The sequence below is a fragment of the Ammospiza caudacuta genome, chromosome 19 (genome assembly GCF_027887145.1).
Source record: "Ammospiza caudacuta isolate bAmmCau1 chromosome 19, bAmmCau1.pri, whole genome shotgun sequence".
NCBI lineage: Eukaryota > Metazoa > Chordata > Aves > Passeriformes > Passerellidae > Ammospiza > Ammospiza caudacuta.
This window is the reverse complement of record NC_080611.1, coordinates 3,428,569-3,449,831: the sequence shown is the minus strand read 5'-3', so window position 1 is coordinate 3,449,831 and position 21,263 is coordinate 3,428,569. Positions and strand designations below refer to the sequence as shown.

At 44.1% G+C, this 21,263-nt stretch overlaps 1 protein-coding gene across 1 annotated transcript in view; it reads right to left on the bottom strand.

The window, feature by feature from the left end:
* The window catches only part of LLGL2 (LLGL scribble cell polarity complex component 2), a 33,237-nt gene that overhangs the window by 5,704 nt on the left and 6,270 nt on the right, over positions 1-21,263 (bottom strand). The window contains exons 2-18 of the mRNA XM_058817106.1: positions 20,258-20,365; positions 14,021-14,118; positions 12,939-13,020; positions 11,572-11,687; positions 10,870-11,028; positions 10,003-10,165; positions 9,696-9,828; positions 8,855-8,909; positions 8,520-8,674; positions 5,028-5,245; positions 4,476-4,543; positions 3,407-3,560; positions 3,205-3,309; positions 2,143-2,435; positions 1,730-1,883; positions 1,304-1,454; positions 511-627 (exon numbers count right to left, since the gene is read on the bottom strand). Of these exons, the coding sequence (XP_058673089.1) occupies positions 511-627; positions 1,304-1,454; positions 1,730-1,883; positions 2,143-2,435; positions 3,205-3,309; positions 3,407-3,560; positions 4,476-4,543; positions 5,028-5,245; positions 8,520-8,674; positions 8,855-8,909; positions 9,696-9,828; positions 10,003-10,165; positions 10,870-11,028; positions 11,572-11,687; positions 12,939-13,020; positions 14,021-14,118; positions 20,258-20,332 (2,296 nt within the window). The 5' untranslated portion in view covers positions 20,333-20,365. The remainder of the gene's footprint in view (positions 1-510; positions 628-1,303; positions 1,455-1,729; positions 1,884-2,142; positions 2,436-3,204; positions 3,310-3,406; positions 3,561-4,475; positions 4,544-5,027; positions 5,246-8,519; positions 8,675-8,854; positions 8,910-9,695; positions 9,829-10,002; positions 10,166-10,869; positions 11,029-11,571; positions 11,688-12,938; positions 13,021-14,020; positions 14,119-20,257; positions 20,366-21,263) is intronic.

Sequence of the window (21,263 nt, the reverse complement as noted above, 5' to 3'; positions counted from 1 at the left end):
AGACAGGCGAGATAAGGAGGAAAAACAAAGAGAAAAAACAAACAGGAGTCTAGTCAGAAACATTGTCAGAAACCCCTTCACACCCTCTCAGCACTGGAGACCTACATACTGTGGTCATAGAAATGCTGCCTAAAAAGATTTGGTAGTTGAGGGGCATTAGGGCATTCAGACTGGACTGATGTGTGCTGAACAGAAACCATTGTTACATAAAGACAACAGGCCCAGCTGCCAGAACAAGGAACACGTGCAGCAAGGGTTGATGGCAAAATTCAGTGACAGCTGACACTAATTTACATTTCTGAAATGAGTAGGAAATGAGGCTGAGGCACATAAAGCAGTCCTGGAGCTCCAGTTCAGCTGCTGCAGTGAGCATTGCTTAGCTCAGACACTGCCACACTTGGCTCCAATCACTGATAAGCAGCACTAACTGAGTGACCCTGCTTTTCTGGCCGTAACTCCTGTGAGCCATGGCTCAGACTCAACAGAACCCTGCTTTCACAAGGCACTTACCCTGCTCTGCCCTCACAGGCTCATCCATCCTCCTCTCAGCTGGAGGAACACGTAAACAGAAAGCGTAGACTGTCCCTCCATTGGTGCCAGCCCACAGGGACGGGCAGTGCCGGGAGCCTGGAGTGACAAAAATGTCCATGAGCAAGGCACCCTCCATGACATAACAGCTTTCCTTTGCTAGACAAAACCTCCCTCTGTTTGCACCCTAAATATCTTTGTATTAGGGGAGACCTGCCAGGCACAAACTGCAAGTTTTTAACATTCTCTTCCCAATACACATCCTCCAGCAGCCCTCAGAAAGGGCTCTGAGCAAAGGCACGAGTACCACCACATGAACCACCACAATTGCTGTGTCCAGTTTTCACACAGGTATATCACAGATGAGCAGAGTAAACTTGTGCTTGCTATCAGTTTGGGCTCTGATGCACAACCAGCCATCACCTTCACTAAAATTAAAAGGCTTTGCTGGGGACAGGGGTGAACTTCAGAGGAATGAGAGAAGGAAAAGTTTATACTAGAAAGTCAGATGCCAATACAGCACATGTGAAAATCACACATAAAGACCTGATTCAAAGATGAATGGCCACTTGCCTTGGATTAGCCAGCAGCCCAGAATGGCTAAATAACAATTCTACATGACAACATATGCTCTTGTTCTATATCAGTTTTTCAGCACAGCACAAAGTAGGACACAGGAGGTGCCGAGTTTTCCTGGCAGTAAATCCTAATACACTCCTTGGCAGAAGTAGTAAAAACCCATTTGGAAGAAGAGAGAGATGTTTTTCCTACTCACTGTCTCTCAGGAAGGTATCAGCAAAATACAGGGTTCGCACAAAGCCAGTGAAAGAATCTTCTGCCGAGCGCGCTTCGATCTTGCGCTGGACTGGAGCCAGCTCCATCTCCTGCAACACGTCCTGGTCAAACTTGGCATTTGCTTCTTGCACCTTCACAGGTGAGGAGACACTGTCAGTCAGGGATAGACACAGCAGGGAGAGAGAGGGAGTGTGGCAGCAATAGAAAGGCACACCAGTGAACTTGTCCTCTGATCTCTTCTAAAAATGTGGCTGATTTTATCTAACAGAGCATCAGAAATTAACATTTTCCCCTCATACCAATAGCTATTGATTTGATAGCAGGGCTGAGAGCATCTCCTGCTCTAGGCAGCCTTAGCAGGTTCCAAGCTGCAAACAGACAGACCCCAAAAAGGTGAAGCCCTCACCTCTGAGGCATTCCCACCACCTCCTCTCCTCTTCCTACTGGACACACGGCTTCTTCTGATCCGCCGGAATGACTGACGCAGGGACTTCTTCAAGGATTTCACCCGAGACAGGGGACCTTCTAAGGCCAGCTGGTCACTGGGATGCAGTGTGCACCTGGAAGAGGGAGATAGTAGCCACGTGGTCACTTTCTGCTGGGGGTCAATCACTCCCAAGAGTCCAGCAGGATACACAGAAATGTTGGAACACATTTATATGTTCTGGAAGATCTTCAAGGGCGGAGAAAAAAGAAGCAGAGCTTCTTGCTACAGTGACAGCTCTTGAGAAATCACTTATCACACCTCGCTTTGTTAGTAATTCCAGGTCATCATTAACATAAGGATTACCACAGACCCCCTGGAAAGATGACACTTACTTGACGAAGACCAGTCGCTTCTGCTGATGGTCAAAAAGCCCAAACCCATGGCTGGTGCCAAAGGCCACAAGCCTCCACTCCGAGTGCAGGGCCAAAGAGGTGACCACAGCTGGTGGCTGACACTGGACAAGGACAAATGGCTGAAAACCAGCTTCAAATCTAACAGGCCCATCTCGAGTTTTGAGCTTCTCGTGACCCTTCCATCGATAGCCCTCTTGGTCCTGCAGGAGATCTGCTTCAGCATGGTCCACCACGTGTTCTGCATCCTCATCATTCAGTTCCATCACCAGCACCTGAGAGGAAGAGAACAACCTTTGCTGCAGCTTTTGCTGTGCAGGCAGATCTCCAAGCTGCAGCCCTTCCCTACAGCTGCTCAACTACAGCATCTCCCACAGCAGATAATGTCTAAAACCAACTAGAGAAAACAGAAAATCCCAGAATGGCTTGGGCTGGAAGGCACCTTAAAGATCACCCAGTTCTAACCCCTGCCATGCACAGGGACATCTTTTCTGGTCAGAGCTCCATCCAACCTGACCTTAAACACTTTCAGGGATGGGACAGCCACAACTTCTCCAGGCAACCTGCTACAGTGCCTCACCACCCTCACAGCAAAGAAGTTCTTCCTATCTAATACCTAATCTAAACCTACTCTCTGTTTGAAACCACTCCCCCTTGTTCTGTCATTCCAGAACCTTGTAAGTAGCCTCTATCCATGCTTCTTGTAGGTTCTTTCAGGTGCCAGGGTGAAATTAGGCGACCTCAAGCCTTCCCTTCTCCAGGCTGAACAATCCCAATTCTGTCAGCCTTTCCTTGCAGCAGAGCTGCTCTGTACCTCTAATGAACTTGGTGGCCTTCTCTGGACTCACTCCACCATGTCCTTCCTGTGCTGGATACATTGCTCAAAGTGGGGCCTCACCAGAGCAGGGTTCCATTAATCATTTCCAGAAAACAGATCAATTTACCATGACAGAAAATGAGCATTTTGAATTTTAGCAGATCTCCCAATTACACTGAAACCTGCCCTGAAAACAATGCTTATGTTGATTGTTCATATTCCAATACCTGTCCTGCTGTACCAGCTACAGCCAAGTATCCACTGTATTTACACAGGTAGATCTTCTGGATCCCAAGTCTTGGATCATCGCTGTAAGGATCAAAGGTACCAACCTAGGCAAGAGAACAGAGAGGGGCTGGTCTTTAACTGGGGCAGGAATCAGAGCTCCCCGGGTTTTCAGGAAGTTTCTACCAGCAGCAGCTCTCTCACCTTGCGGAGTGGAGGCCACTCGTCCTCCCCCAGGGTGTTCATGTTGTCATTGGGATCAGCATCTGTCAGGAACACTCTCACTGTGCTCAGCTTATAAAGGAGGTGCAAGCAGACACCAGAGGCATCCCAAAACCTCACTGTGCCATCCTCATGCCTGGGGGGGAGGATACACGAACACACATCACACAGGAGAACAGCACATGGAGGGTAAAACAGAGGGGAAAATACAGAATCAAAAAAACAAACCACAAAGAGAAAGGTTTTTGGCTTCTTGTGCATTTTTTGTTTTAGATTGTTGGTTTTCTTTAATTCAGGTGTTCTTGGTGGTCTGACACCATTACACTAATTTAAGATTATGCCAAAAAGATATGGAAAAGGCAAAAAGCTTAGCACATAGAAGAAAAAACTCATCCAGGAAAAAAAACTGTTACAGCAAGGGAAGGGAATTTTTTTTTTAATCAAGCTTTAATCTTAGTTCTCCAGGTGAAAATTTGCAAGTCTCCCAACACAAGGGGAGAAGCTTCTAACATGCTCCATCAAGAATGCAATCTGAGGAACAGCCCCTGAAACTCTCAAAAGTGCATTGAAAAGAAAATGGCAGATTTTTATGCAATGAGACAATCTCTTGCTAGCTACTTCCAACTCTTGGCTAGATCTGTTCATGCTGATCAAAGCAGACAGGAGTCCAAGCTAACCTCTATTTTAAGATTCAAAGTGTAAGGTAGAGGGAAAAATGCTTCAAAACATGAAAGATTAAGCTTCATTTTAACACTGCTGCCTTTGAACCAGGCTGGATTAGTGCCTGCACTCCTACACACTTTGGGAGTAGGGGCAAAGGATAACACATCAAAACTAAAAATCAGCCACTTTCTGGGTTATCTGTGGACATCATGACCTGTTTGCTCAGAAGCAGCAAAACAAATTGGCTTTACAAAGCCAGCAGAGAAGCTGCACTGTAAAGCAGTCTACCCTAAAAGATGAGCAGACTTTAACTCCATAGGAAAATCTCAGTCAGTTGAAAAAGGGGAACTGGAAAGGGCTCCCTGATGGTTCTCAGGTCAGCACTCACCCTGTTAGCAGCAAGTCCCTCTGTGGAGGATCTGGAGCTATGTTGGTGCCACCATCAATTGGCCATGGCTACAAACAGAGTAAGAGAAGTGTGTGACTGCCTAGGCAGTGACAGTGTGCAGAGAACACAGAGTCAGCAGGAGGGCATGAACTCCAGTGCAAGTAGCAGTGAAACAGTCCATGCTGTCAGCTTTTGTTGGGATTAGATGTCCCCATTCTGACACCAACTGAGCCTTTTAGAAGGCGTTCTACACATTTCCCCAAGAAGCTTCATGCTTTTACATGAGAACTTTGTTATCACCAACAGCTGGGAACACTCAAACCTCCCCTCTGGCTTGTCAAAGCTTGAAAAAATATCACATTTTAATTCCCCAGTGGAACTGTAGTGCTTTGGGAAAAGGCCTCTCTCGACCTGTTGAGAGGCAAGACAGTGTCTGCTGGGGCTGAACCCTCTGCAGATCATCAGCAACACAGACCACCCACACCATGGGCACTCACACTGACCTGAACACATAGGGGCACAGGGGGACATGGGGGGACACAGCTGCCATACCATACTGGAGTACTGAATGTTCTGCTTGCTCCCAGCGCTGATAATCCTCTCCCAGAGCTTCAGTGGGATGTTGGAGACGTGGTGAGAGCAGGTGATGGCTGAGCAGTGCAGGGAGGCCAGGTATGGAGGGTGCACTGCTGGCCAGCCTGCACTTTTCAAGTCTATGACCACGAGCTCTTCTTCTGCCAGCACCACCAGGGCAGAGGGGTCATCAAACTCTGCAGAAACAACATTCACTGAGGCTGACAGAACTGACCAGCCAAGGTCAGTGCAAACAAGCTTCCTGTAAGGCTGCTTTGAAAACTGTAATCACACACCTCCACTTCAACATTTTTCTTGGAAAAAACCTTAAAAGCTGCTGTGTTAACTGGGCCTATTGAGTATGAATGGATCTGAAGACACTCACAGATTTACTGCAAATTCATGTTTCTTTACATCACTCCTGGGACTGTGACAGTGATTTTTAATAGATTCTATTGCAAAGTATAAAATTTGTTAACAACAATGGCTAAATAACACAATGTCCATACTTACTACTGTAACAGCCAGAATTCCAAGACTTTACCTGCAGCTAATTAACAGCACTGGGTAGAAAGACATGCATACACCCCAGCAGTGACCCATTTAGTGCTGTGTTAGGACCACAGTCCATCCAGGCTAAGCTGCTTAAACATGCTAATGCCTTGGGTTCTGCAGAATGCTTCTCTGCTTGAACTGACAAGTATTTACAATTCAGCTCTTTCTTTTTATTTTCTCCCCATATGTTGTGACACATCCTCTAGACTTTCTTTTTAAAAGATGTCTGCATCATCTAATAATTCTTATGTGTATTAGGAACAACTAAAAAAGAAATATGTTAATGTAACTTGACTGGTGACATCTGACACAAACCAGAATTATAACTCAGGTTCCAATGGACAATCTTGAGTAAAAAAAATTTAGTCTACAAGGACATTATTGCAACAAGGTTGACAAGTCAGCCACAGCACCAAACTGGTGGGGAAAACCAAAACCACAGACCAGTTCATAGCAGTGACAATTAACAAAGCTCCGGAAATCTGAGTGAATACAAAGCTCGATTGGGGTTGATAACCAGAGAGCCATTAGCAAACTACCCAACTGCTTTTCCCCAACCTTCCCTTCTAAACTGTACTTTTACTTCCCTCCTTTACTTGGTTGATTAACCTGGTGTACACTTGCAAGAAGGCACATACCAACACTGTTCACTCAGCAAAATTAAATTCAAGTAATTAGTACTTGGCATCACTAGTGAGGCACCCCAAGTTTCACCTCTGACTAGGCCCAGCCACAACACATCACTAATTAGTTCAGTTTCATCATGAAAAAAAAGTTTTCTATTCAGTTTTACTTTGCCTTCCTATGTACCATCATTTGCACTTGCCCACAGGACTTCACAATAAAACTAATAATACCATCCCTATACTGTAACAGCCCTGCAGTTTACTGTTGCCAACATTAACAAAAAGTGCTCTGTTTTAACAATTTTTTCTCTGCAAAAACACACATCTGAGCTCATTTCTTGTGGCAAAAATCTATTTTAAGTTGCTGAAGCGGCATGCACAGTAAAATTTGTCATGATTGCCACACACTCACCCACATAACTAAAAAAAAAAAAAAAAGAAACAGGAAGGGCTGCCCTTTTTAAACACTGTTTCCACAGCAAATTCAGGGTAGTGAAAAGTCACCAGCTACGACCACGCTGCAATGCATGAGCTTTGTGCTTATTAAATTAAGTGGCTTTGGTATACAATTAATACCTTGGTATTGCCATTGCAGGGAAGACTGCTTAAGGGCAAACAAGGCAAGCTATGTAGATCCACTAAGCTTAGGTAATCAGCCACAAGGAAGCTTGTCAACCACATAAACTTCATTTTATTGTAAAAAACTTCCTCATCTGAGTGCAACAGTTTCAGTTTCCTGTAGCAGCTCCTGTCTGAACCCACCAGCAGCGGTGTTAACTGGATAATTCAATTATTGGTAAGTAGAAATATAAAGCCTGTTTGTTCAGTTATTTCATCCTAAAGGATTTCTAATCATATCCAGAACCTGAACTCTAAGCAGTCCAACTATGACCTAAAAAACTCAGATTTCTTTCATTGTTAATACTTTTGTTCCATCATCCAGAATCTCCACTCTGACAATTTCATAGAAAGCAAAAGAGTCTCCTTCCTTAACACCAAAAAGTATTGAACTCAAAGTATGAAACAGTACCCCAAGTTTATCAGCACTGTGACCTTGAAGATTTAGACCTGTAGGTTCTGCACACTTGGAAGATGCTCAGAAAGGGCAGGGTTGTGCAGGGAAAATCAGTAACAGACACACACAGGTACTTCTGCTCAGTTACACTTTGATTTCTCTGCTCTCTTTTCAGTGACCTGAGAGGGTCTGTTAAGATCTAGGAAGACAGGTAAGAGGGAATCCAAAAGTTGTTTTTTTCTGCCTCTTTTCCCAGGACATTCCTCCCCTGGATCTGTGCTCTGCTTCCCAGAACAGGCCAGAGGGATCCAACCTGCACTGACAGACCAGGATGTGGAGCTGTGGCTGTCACCACCCTCCCTGGCAGGACACAGGACAAATTGGGCTGGAAACCAGTCTAGCAGGCAAATCAGAGACTAGAAACCCTGAGAAGATCCAGTAACAGAAGATTAACTTACAAGTTCCTAAACAATTTGCAGTTTAGTCTGATCCTGCACATTTTTGGAGCTTGAAATAGCATTTTATACTCAGTTACTCTCAGTTAACCAGAAGCAAGAACTACACCAGCATTAAACTAAGAGTTATTGGGGAAAACCCTTTACAGTTTTATGAAAAGGAAGAATGTACAGTTACTGCAGAAGTAAGGGCAAGAAAGCTCTTCAACAGAAGCAAGAATCTGACAAGCTCTACACAATTCCAGGAATGAGAACTATTCAGTTTACATTCATGTTCACCAGCAGTAAGGAAACTAAGTTCTCCATATACTGACCCTTGGTTCTATGTCACCCTTTCCTGATTTGTTACCCAAAGCTCCAGACACAAATCCAGGTGCTAATTAAAAGAAGCAGTGTCTCAGTGGGAGTAAATTCTGGTTTTAATTATTAGCCTCCTTTGAAGTTCTGTTTCCAAACAACAATATTCAGATCCTCATTTCACGACCTGGTTACATCCAATGTCCAGCTTAAACAGATATAGGCTTAAGAAATTTTTTCTCATTAACAGAGTAGCCTAATTTTTTTGAGGAATGTATGGCATTTGTAACCAGTTCTGTGTTTATACCAGTATTTTACATTTCACTTTTAAATGGCAATCTTTCACAGCTGGACTCAAGGGTCTTTGCCAAACGAAACGATTCTTTGATTCTCTGCTGAAGTCTCAGAAACTCCCCAAACAACTGACCTCCTTATCACATTTCATATGCTATTTATACCAGGCAGGTTGCCACACACGTCCACAGCTACCCTAATTCCTCAGTAATGCCCTTCCACCACATACCTGCAGCAGGATCTGAACTGAAGATTATGAAGAAGTCTATCACCCGTGAGGTGAAGTCAAAGGCTGTTTGCTGGCTGCCATGGATAACAGAGATACTGTGCCGGTCCCCGTAGCTAGCCCGGGGCATTCCTCCTTGGAATATTATGTAAGGAAGCCTTGAGAGAAAGAAAGAGTTAAAGTGGTCTGTGCTGAAGTAAGGAGCAAGAAAAAATTTGAAGAAATGTCAAAGAAAGCTTGACAACAAGTTCTTATGATGTTACTCTAAAGGGTTCGTATGGCATTGCACACTGCACCCTTCAAATAGGTGAGACTGAAGGGATACACCACAAACTCACCCATTTTTTGTTGTCTGCCAGTAGATCTTGGAGATGGCCTTGCAAGGAAAAGGTCCTGAAAAAACAGAGTTATTTGCTACAATTCAAGAGGTACATCTTTACATCAGAAGCTGCTGATTCTGCTTCAGCCAGGTCACCTCACCCTCCACCCCAAGGGGAGCCACCTAAATTAGAAGGAGCCAGCACCACCTCCCCAGACCAACCACATCAGACAAATCTTCTGGGACACAATGACCACAGACCTCCACAGCAAAACACAGCTTAGGCTCAGGGGCAGTTCCAAACCATGCTGCTGATGGCTACCAGGGAGTGGAAGTGCTGCTGAAGGAGCTGATTAACTAGAAAGGATTGCTAAAATCACAGCCATTGCTGAAACTAATATAGAGTGATAGAGCTTGAGAAGCTTCTCTGCACAAAAAGGTGAGGTCATCCCCATTTGATGGTTTCTAGCAAATCAGAAGCTTCATTTAATCACTGCTCAGGTCAACAAAAAATACACTCAGCTCACTATTAATTACACAGGATCCAAGCAACTCCTGCTGAACAGGACACCAGCTAAAACAAAGAGCTGAATCACCAACACCCTTCTTCATAAGGGGCACTAATATTGTCATGACTTGCTCTCCATGTTCAGGACAGATTTCAACAATGCAAAGGAGTTTCAAATCCAAGAGAAAATCTGGGCTGAAATCCCTTAGTCAAGGCTTACAAGCCATTCAAGAGGCACCTCTGCATTCTGCCATTCTGCCACTAGGAAGAATTGTGACTTGAATATCCTACACAAGCTCAGAATTAGTTTGAGTTTGGACAAATACACAACAGTTAAACCTCACTTACTGACCATAGGGCACAGTGTTCTCCAGAGGCTCTGCCTGCCTGTTGTCACTGGATACTGGCCACTGGCTGTAACTTCCATCGTAGTGACAACTAATGAATTTACTGCCATCCCTCTGCCAGTAGAGGTTCTCCAGTTGCTGAAAAGAAAGCCATACAAATGACTGCTCTCCAGAGAGCTGTTATCTCCCCAAAACAACCCGTTCTTACTAAAAAAGCAGCTTTGTCAGGCTGTCCCTGCACCTGATTTGTCTTCAGAGTGCCAGTGAGAGCCCTTCCTGCCCTGCTGAACTGACTCTTGATTGAATCAATACCTGGCTGCCCAGGAAATGGTGTGTTGCTTTGTTATTCTGCAGGTCCCAGAGGACAATCAAGCCCCTGCTGTATCCAATTAGGATCTGGTCAGGGTTCTTAGGATGCTCCCGAAGGGCTTCCACCAGTTCACAGGAGCGCCTGTTGCAGTTATCTTCTGGTATCCTGCAGGAGCAGAAGAGAAAAGAGAAGCTGATTCCAAGCACAACCTCAAAGGATCGTAATAAAAGGTGCAAGAATGAGAAATTAAGCAACAAAGTTGAAACAGTTGATCCCACAAATCTTTCAAGCAGCAGAAATATCTTATGGGAAACATCACATCAGGCCTACCACATGGACATGCACCTAGTCCTGCTTTCTTCAAGGAAAGGCCAGGGTTTACAATGAATTCCAGGACTGCATCCCAGGACTGTAAAGAGAGTCTGAACCACCCACCCTACTCTCTTACAGAATAAAGGCAAGATGGAAATGTCAGTAGGAGAAGTGAAGTAGGACAGTTCTCAGCAGAGTGATAAAAACTCCATTTGAACAAAGCAGCACCAGATGTTCTGCCAGTGGTTGAAAAAAATAAATGTGCAATTACAGTTAAACAATTTTTTTTCCCTAAAACTAAACACAAGGGCTAGGGCACAAGGTTTGCAGATTCACCCCAAGTGAACATGCTCTATCTCCACAGTGACAACACCAGGCTGGACCAGGACAGAAATTGTTACTTAACACACACCAGGACCAAAAGTTACTTTCATGAGAGCCGGGCAGCTATGGACAATGGTTAGCACAACAGCAAGGCCCCAGTACATAATCTGGGGTGACATTTTAACAAAGGATGTGTCTGGTAATGGGATTCCACATCTTGTTTGCTCACTCACCACTGCAGCACGGCCTCAGGGGTGATGGTCCTGTCCTCCAGCACTCGGAATGAGGGCAGCTCCACCACAAAGATGTTGCCACTCTCTGTGCCCAGGTACAGCACCTCCCGTGAGGAATGGGGAAGCACAGCTGTTACCTGGGTGGCACTTGGTGGGGAGCTGGGGATGCAAAGAGACTCTTGTTACTGAATTTGGGAGAGTTAACAACATAACAGGGACATTTATCAGTAGCACTTGTTTTGGAGGCATGATTTTTTTTAAGAAAGAAAACATCAGCTTTAAGACAAATTATGTAAGAAATTTTGACAAGTGCATGGAGAAAGAACCAGACATTTTTTTTACAGAACCCTCTCTAAGTGTTCCTAAAAATAGCTCACTTAAAATTGGCAAGATCAAGTCAAACTAAAACCACAACAGCATTTCAAAGCTTGACTTAAGGCATGGTTAGATTTACCTAACCTTGAGATTAACAGCAGTGAATGAACAATATTTTAAAATGTGTCACCCTTTGCACTGATTGAGCACGTTTAAAAGCTGTTCTCCCATGCCCTACCCAGCTCTTGGTTGGTTTCCATGGATGCCCTTTCAACGGATTCAGAGGAGTGGCAGGCTGTAAGAACTGGACAGGCTCTAGCTTAAACAACAGCAGAATTTTTTGTCTTGCCTATCCCCAGACCAGCTGCAAGCCCTGCTGTGCCTCACCCAGGTGGCCCTTTGAGGGTGAAGCGATTCTCCTCCCGCAGCTCCGATGTTCCTCCGTGCTGCTTCAGGCTCCAGAGGTGCAAGCTGTTGTCATCCAGCAGTGTCACCAGCTGGCACTGCAAAAATCACACAACTTGCTTTTTTCAGCTTGCCAGCATTAAATATAACACAGTAAATTTAGCAGTAGATTTGCTGCTGTTCATAATTCCCTGCTAAAACAGGACTGGGGAGCTGGTTCAGTTTTTTATGGCAGTGGACAAACACTGCAGCAATGGGATTTGGGGGGTGGAGGGAGACAAGAACTAGCCTAGAGGCTAAAAGCCCTGTTACAAAGGTTATCACTGAGGGGGATGACAAGGATTTAGGTTCCTGAAGATCAGCCTGTGCTGTAAAGCCCAGCCATGCAGCTGCAGGCTGTATCTCACCTGCTCCTGGCTCAGCACAGGTTTGCTGAACACACCCCAGCTTTGGGTGGGGCTGACACACTCTGCTACACCACAGTCCTCACATTCTTCATGTCCAACCTCATTCTGAGGGTTGTGTCAGAATCCTTTTATGAGCCCAGCCCTGCTGGCTGGATGTTCAAATTGAAGCATTTTACCTGCTGCAGCCACACCTGGTGCAACACTCCCCATGGGAGTTTCAGTTTATACCATTAGTTAAGCAAACAGACACCCAAAACCGCCTCAAGAATTAAATCCCTCTCATAAAAGAGGCCACTTGTGCTACACTGGGGGCACCAGGGAACAAAGTCTGCAACTTAGACAGCAGTCTGGACAGTCAAGGGAAAGTGGTTAGACAGCCATCAGACATTTGGAAAATTCTGCTTTCCTATTTTTAGAGTGTGGCAATAACTGTTCAGCAATCCCCAGGAGCAAGAGTCAATACCCCCAAACACAAAGACAACAAACTTAGCAGCAGATGAGGTTAGCAGTGCTGTTTTGAGCTCCTGAAAATAATTAAATCAGCTCAGCAGCAGCTCCTGGTCGGTCTGTTGTGCAGAGGAAAGACTACCCAGTCCTACTGAAAAAATAAGGGCTGCAAAAGGAAAAGGAAGTTTTTGCTTCTGCAGCAGATTGCCTGAACTATCCTGGCCTTATTACCATTCCCAGGATGTTACTGGAGATAAATGAGTAACAGTTATGAACAATAAAGCTACTCTTTAGTTTAAAGCTTCTCTTCTAGTTTTACTGAGCATCTCCACAGCAACAAGCACTGCTGAGAGCACAGAATTCACTGGGATAAACATTGCCAACCAAGCAGCATTTGAATATACGTGGTAATAGGAGCCCAGATCCCTGGAATAAAATCAACACCTGTTTAGGAGAGATCTACATAAGTCACAGAGGTACTGAAAATGCACTTACCTGATCAGGTATAAAGTGAATCTGCATTACAGTGTTGTTTTCTTCATGTAAACCCATGAACTCCACCCCAGGAGCACCATATCTGATGAGTTTGTTGAGGATCTACAGTATTTAAGGTGACCCACAGCTACAATAATTGATAAGAAGCTTGCTAGCAAGCAAGACAAAAAAAGATTAGTTTGAAACCATGTTTTACTGTTGGTGAGCTGGCCTGCAAAGAATCAGTGCAAATCTGCTTTTGATTTTACATGCTGGTGAAATTTGCAGGCTGTGCTCACTGTGGAGAACAGGGAAGTTCACTTCTTCCTTCAGTACATGCAGAAGAGGTGCCTGGACCCTGTTTTTTCTCAGGGATGTTCAGTGGTTTCCCAGACACTACAATCCTGCTTAACTAATTTGTAACCAGGAGACAGATGGCAACTGCCTGCATGTGGAGTCCAGCCTCTGAGCACAAACAACACCAGCAATGAATGATTAAGCTGGCAGAGACAGCACCAACTTTTCCTTTCTGGGCTGGGTGACATGCCTGTTTTACAGCTCATCTAACTGGCCTCTGCCATGGGAATTATCTCACACACACAAAAATCAGACTGGACGTCATTAGCTACAAAAAATAAATTACCACCTTCAATGTTTAGGTCTTTAATTCCTGGATGGTCAAAAACTCAGGAAGTAGAAAGCATTTCTGACTCCAGCTTTAACCTTTGAAATAGAATTGCTTTAGGAAAAAAAAAAAAAAAAAGAAAAAGGAACCCTGCCCCAAATATTTAAACAACCCTGGAATTTACAATGTGAAGGATTGCTAAACTTAGGCCAGATCTAGTCTGACCTTCTGCATAGCAAGAGCAGAGTCTTGTTTAATATCTGCATCAGCTCAGCTCCTGTTGGAGCTGTAGCTCAGCCCTTGGAAAGATAACCCCACACTGATCAGACCAAAATCACTCCAAACCCTGGCAAACTGTTTCAGTGCTCCAGCAACCCTTGCTTGCAAATTCATACTAAATCTAACTTTTAAGTGTCTTCAAAGCTGCACTAATTCTGCTGAGGTTAGAGAACTCTCACCCAAAGTGCTCAAAGGATACAATTTGATGGCTCCCGATCGGGTCCCAATGGCCATGAGACGGAGGAATGGGCTGTAGCCCAGGGCACTGGGCTGGTGGGGAAATCCATGTTCCACAGTCTGGGAGAGAAGGAAAAATCATCAGCAGCAGCTTGTTTCATGGACATTGTTGGGCAGAAATTCAACATGGCATGGCAGTCTGAAATACAGCACTTAATGGCAGCTTTTTCTGCTGAAAAAGGTGTTAGAATCTTTTTGATTTGCTGAACAACAACCTAATGGTGAATGTGTGCCAAGAATCCCTGGCTTCATAGCCAGGATATCCAGAAGTGTAACAGAAATGAAAGAGAAATATTCTGAAAACAGTAGCCCGAGCAGCTCTTGATGTTAAGATTATAAATAACTCTGCATAAGCACAGCTTAGTCAGTCAATACAACACACTCCATCACTCCACATCAGCTGCACTTCTGTAAACCAACTGCTCAGCACAATTTCAAAGTCTGACACAAATACTGTGCACTGTAAGACCAGCTTTATCTGCCAAATTCCACAGAGGTCAGCCTTCCTGACCTCTTTTTGGTGACTGACATGAAGAAATAGTGCAAAGCAATGCAGAGCTACGAGTGAACATCAGTGCTCATCAAGGAAACTAAACAGATTTCCTATGAGCATCCATGAAAACTAATGTGATCCATTTCCATTTTCCAGAAGGAACACGAGGAACATTGGAATTGAATGAGAGCAGGAGCCTGCTGGGCCACCTCAGAGTAATTCAACACCATTTGGGACTAAAAATGTCACTGTCACAGGAAGCAGTGTGGCTTGCCTTGGTGGCTTCCCTAAAGTACAACTGCTCCAGGAGGGAGATTTGGAGCATCTGTACACACCACACTGATGCATTTACACACCAGGAATAAAATCCTGCCATACTTCCAGGATGCCACCAAGCTGCTTAGCAAATAGCTCACTGAGGTTTTCAGAAGTGGTAATGCACAGCTCTTATCCTGGTTTAGGCAAAATCAGTATGCACCAACACACAGGTAAAAAGGACTGGTGTGCCCACAGATTAATAGGGAAGATTAAGAGGGATGCTTCCTGGAAAACACTGATCCTTAAAGGCCCAACTTCTGGAAAATACCTTCTTCTAAAGCAAGCTGGCCAGCTACAGAATAGGAACTCATTACACGCACTACTAGAAAAAAATAAATAAAAAGCAGAGAACTCTCCATCTACAGCATTTGCTCCTCACTCCCAGCCTCATTTCCATCGTGTCTGAAGCAAAGCTACCACATCACTTAAGTTTTATGCTTTATTCAGCCTAAAAGTAACACCTGGACTTTATTTCCTGCATAGTGATTTCCCAACTTAATCCCCTGCACGAGAATCAAATGGAGCTGGTTTCATTTCCATGGCCAGGCCATAGCCCGGGGTGCCCCAGCTGCTGCAGAGCCCTTTAATGTCCTGCTCAAAGACACAGCACAGGGGGATCCAGCTGACTCCAGAGTCTGCCAGTTTGCTTTGGTTTTGCCCGTTTGATCACAATTCCTAAGCTGCAAGAAAACACCTCCCTCCTCTAAATACTGGGTATCCCAGCCTGGGGTTAAGGGAAGATGAGCCTCTTTAGAAGATGAAACTGAAAATATTGGAGCATTTCCCAATTTTCTGCTTGCCAACTCATTAGGCTGGGCAAAAGAGTGATAGTAATTTTTTTACCCTTTATAGGTAGTAAGCCAAGATTAGTACTACAAGCTCCAAGACCACTGAATTTACTTCCTTTTTTGATTACTTAATGTCCAGCCTAAGTTCTTTATATTCTAAGAAGGCAATTTAAGCATTAGGTTTGCATTATTAAAAACAAATTTTGAGAAGTCAATCTTTTTACTGTCACCCTTGATGCTGCTGCTAACCAACCTTTGCATAGCTACACATGTAAAACTTCCTAGAGAAGGCTGTATGAAATTTGGAATTTATCAATGGACTCAGAATTGAAACAGAGCAGTTTCCTAACCCAGCACAGGCAGAGAGGAATTCCTCTGCACTGTGATAGCTACTGAGGAACCACAGAAAAGCTTCCTAATTGTCAAAGTTGTGGGAGTATAAAGCTATGGCGCAAAATTCTGGGAAGAAGATCCAAGGTAACGTTAACGTTATCTTAACAATAAATCAGACATTTAAATGAATCAGGTGTATCACAGGCAATAAACACCATTCCACTCTCACCCAAAACAAAGTGAGGAACTTGTTAGGGAGACACCAGTGTAACTCCCCCAGATAGTTTTAGTTTCAACTTGTTCACAGTCACTGCACTGTCATGATATCAGCACAACCAGGTGCAATTTTCAGTGACACATCAATTAGAAACTGTGATTATTCTAAGATTGCATCCAGCCCAAAAGATAAAGCTTTAGCCACAACTCTCAGAAAACCATGACTTATACAATACTGCACTGCCTGTTAGGAAGCTGTCAACGCCAGCCTTAATACTGGCCTAATTAGATCCTGGGTTTGGTGTGTTAATTTGTAAACACATTAGACAAGTAAATAAAAGCTTTAATTTTCAAGTATGAGACCTGTGAACTGCACAACCAAGTGTGTATGATTCAGTAATAATAACAGGAGGGTGATTTTCTTTCTCCTCCAGGTTTTCATTCAACCAAAAATTTTAAGCACCTCCCATTCCACAGACAAAATTGCAAAAGAGAAATATCAGTAACAACCACAGTGTGCTACACAACTGCTCATGGAGAGCAGTAAATGTACTAAAGGTTTCTGGTAGCTCTGAATCTTCAACCAAGATGCCCATAAGATGCAACAAATATAACCCTCCCTTATGTCATTTGTTTCCACAGCTGGGCAGTAAAGGCTTCAGGGTGGCTTTTGGGCTGCATTTGACACCACCAGGGTCAGGCACTCACATTCGCTGTCCTGATTACCCAGATCTCTTCCTTGTGCTTATTTGCACCCAGTTGTTAAATCACATCAAGGCAGCTTTGGGCTGCCCTCCCTCCCTTCCCTCGGCAGCTTTCATCAGCCAATCCTTTCACCTGCCCAGCAGGTAAACGCAGCAAGGGGGAGAGAGGGGGGCAGGAGGCAGCAGAGGTTATAATGGAGCCTTTCAGCAGAGCTGAAATAAGAAACCAGAGTGCCCACAATGTGCCCTCCTTCTCAAAAGGGCCTTTGTTTCCATGGGGAAAGGTAGGAGCTTTTTCTTGTCCTCTACAGATTTGTCAGACTCAAGCAAGCCTGGTGTCATCAGCACCGACAGAAATGCTTCGTGTCAGTCGTATTTACTGCAGGAAAAACGTGGCCAAACTGAACAGTTGTTCCCAGCCCACACTAAAGCTGTGCCGATGAAATTCAGCTCTGTCTTCCTCCTTTCACTTGTCCCTGCTTCTCCTCTCAGATTGTTTTATGACAGAGCAGGGACAAACCCAACCACAGGCAATACAAGCCCTGTCCCTTTGTTAATTCAGCTTTTGAAGAAACAATGAAGCCTTGTATGTGCTAACTCCACTTTGCTTAATTCAGATTTCAGGTAAGGTCTCCATCAGCAAAGGGGCAGGAAGGCTGAAAACAGGGGAAAAACCATGAAGCCATAAATTAAATGCAATGCTCCCAGTTGGGTAACATTCAGCTGTAAGACAGGCTGGTTCACCTGTGTGTTACCCATCATCTAGTCTGACAATGCCAGCCTGAACATGTTTCTTCTGCAGGGCTTGGACTGAGCCAAAGGCATCCAAATACTACTTCCAAAAGCAGGATAAACTCAAAGAAGTAGACTGCCAAGTCCACATACCTTATCCTTCAATTCTATCCACTGAGCTAAAAACAGATTCTTGCAACAGGTACACACAAGTATGGGAAGTTCTTACTCATACAGAGAAACAGATATGCAAAGCTAAGTGACTAGCAGAATTTAGGAAGGTGTTTTTTGAAACAAACACAACTTTGAAGACAGTTTGAAGTGCTAGTCCAGTCATCAATCAGTCCTTTAAAACCATCTGGACCACCCCTTATGCAAAACAGAAATGCAAGAGAGAAGCAGTAGGAAGATCACAGCCTATTTATACCTGACAGAGTAAACAAACAAACAAAAATCCACCACCACCAATTAAATAGACTTTCTAAATTGAAGTCCATTCTAGGTCAGCATGGTCAAACACATTCCACTACACTAACACTAACTCTGTGAGGCATCAGGCATTTATGCATTTATGTTCAACTTCAGTGTAAAATGAGGGCAGGAATCCCCAGCACTTTAAGGTGCAGACCTTGCCTTTAGTCATGGCCTGCATCACACACTGAAGAGGTGCAAATCCACCGTGCAATTTCTCTGATCAGCAACTTTACAGGCCCACAAAATATTTCCCAAGCAGGTTCTTAACCAGAAGTCTTTCAAAGACCTCAAATAACAAGTGTTTAAAAACTTGCTTACCAGCACTAATGTGCTTGCTCTAATAGCACATTAGACCAGGACAGCCTTGGCACACAAAGCACTATGATTCTTGGCTCCTTGAAGCCACAACCTTCAACAACTCAGAATTAAGGTCTGATTTTCCCAGATTTTCTCAGTCTACCTAGCTGTGAGTAGATGTTTACTGGATCAAAGGGCAGAAGCTTTCAAATGACCCATTATCTCTAGAAATACTGGAATGGGAGACACAAGACTTGGGAAAAAAAATTCTCTCACTTTTATGCAAGAAAAAAGTAGATTTAAAAGATTCTGGTATAATGTTCATTCCCTTCTGATTCTTATTAGAAAAGAACAAGTTACTGTGGCTTAAAGGTGCAAATGAATTTTACAAGGCCTTTAATTACCAAGCTGTTAATGAGAGTAAACATTAGGAAGTGTCCAAAGTAGTTGTCTCCCTAGAAACAAGATGTCATATTTACCTTCAGGACTGAATCAAATGGAGTCACAAATCCTGGTGTCAGCTTCTAATATATTTGGAAGTTTTCCTCTGCTGCAAAAGCTACCTCTTTCAACCCTGTTTTGCATTATCCAAATTAGTGTGTCTCTGGCAGGTAAAGCTTAGCCAAACATTCTCATAAGAGAAAGGCATATTCAAGGAAGAGCCATCCCTAAAACAGCAGAGTTTTTCCAAGGTATATATAATTTTAAATGCTCATAAGCAACTCTGACCCATCCCTGGGACATCTTTTCTGAAGCTGACATTGCATTTAGCCAGATGCAAACAACTCAAACCTGGTCTGCATTTACTGAATTTTCGACTGCATCTGCACTAGGATTTCCTGGTGGCAGCAGGCAGAAAACAGACCTGAAGCACTCTTGAGTTCCTTTGTCTCCCCAATGGCAGGGAGGAATGCATGGAATTGGTGTGCTTAGTACCAATTACATTAAATCATTTATCTCAAATATCCACAGTTCCACTTCAAGTATCCATCTACAGTACAATTACAATGAATCAAGGAGGTTATTTCCCAGGCTGATTTCGTTTATCCATTACACTTTTCAGCAAAATTCCATTTAAACCCTGGAAACACAAAACCTACAAATACGTTTCTGCTCCCCAAAGAAAGTGTAAGTAGCCATTAGCCTAGCCATGATTTAATACTAGGCATTTTTAAAGATAAAAGCATTATGCTCCTGGCCAGAGCTCAAAAGAAAAACTGTTGGATAGATAGCACAGCCATTGCACTTTCTTCTTCACAGAGAGGGAAGGAAAAAATGTAGAAACAGATTCAGACTAAGACAATAGTAAATTGATTATTAATGGCCATTGTGCTGCCTAGGTGATAGCCCAGCCTTTTAAATGCACATTTAAAAGCAGGGGTACATTTGTAAATTCAAAGGATAATCAGGAACAAAGAACTCTGGCTGCATTGTGTACAACACTGCATCACAAGCTGTGGCTCATGCATACCTTTAGAAAAATGTTTCTTTTCCTAACAAGGACTACCTATAACAGAAACAGTCCCAGCACATAGCAGGACAAGCGACAGACCACTCAGAGGACAGAAAAGCTGCTGTGAAGATCTCTTCTTTCAGCAAGTGCCACTCAAGAGCATCACAATATCCTTCCTCTTAAAAAAGGAGACAGAACTGAGAACATGCCCAGGACCTTAAAGGAAACTACTCAGGCACATTGGGGAGAGAAAGGCAGAACTAAAAAGAGAACAAACCAGCACCTCTCCTAAATTTAACTTTTCCACCCACACTCAAGTGGTTTTTCCCTCCTTTTGCAGGATGCAGTGTTCAGGACAGATTTGTCCTGCAGCCTGAGGAAAGCCCTGTACCTTGTTGAACTGGAAAAGGTCGCGCTTGAGCCTCTCTCGCACTGGATCGTGTCCGGGTCTTAAGAACCTTCTCATCTTCCTCGCTGTAGTATCTTGGCAACAAAAATCCTAACAAAAGAGAAAAGAAGAGCCCATATAAACAAAAGCAGCCTGAGCAGAAAGCAGGCAGAAGTAGGTTATTTATTTTGGTTTAGCAGGTAACAAATCAGCCAGAGCAGACTGAGACAACATCACTATCGAGTGACTAAAACCTGATACCAGTCTAGCACAGCTCTCTGCTGCAGCACTTCACAATTCTATTTTCACATTGATTAAGCAAACTAGTACAGATAAAATAAGAGGATTCTAAAAAGGATTTTGCACTTGGCCATTTTGCAATCCCTTGAGTCGACCTTATCCAAAGAAAAGGCAAAACTGCAGCATTTGCATAAACATTCAGACAGACCCAACCTAAAGGCCAACTCCCAGGCTCAGGCATTATTGACCAGCATCAGTTTTCACCCCAGGTAACCCTCCAGCTATTGAGCCAAAGAGAGAAAGAATCCCATTTTCAGGTCTCTCCACGGGCACAGCAGAAAGGGTGCTGTGCTGCCTGCAGGGGAGCTGCATTAATTATTAACTTGCTTTTGTAAAATATCAAGCCGAACTCCCTGCTCGAGGTGGGGGTAGGGAAGGGAATTTCGCACCTGCAATTCACTGTGTAGCCAAAGCACAACGCACAAAGCAGTGTCCCAGGGCCTGGCCTCCCACAGGAGGATCCAAGCAGGACAAATCAGACCTGGCTGGCCAGCCAGCAATCACACGGGGATCCCAGGCTCCCTTCCTGCTCCCTACAGCTCAGGAGGCTGTCACATCTCCCCTCTGCACAGGGACCAAGTGACAAGTGAACCTTGCCAATTCAGGAGCAAAGGCTTGAATTCAATCCTGACAACTTACCCTGGTGTTAGTGCTCCTGTCTGCCCTGGCCATCTCTCACAGGCTGCAGTTTACAGACACGTCACTCAGT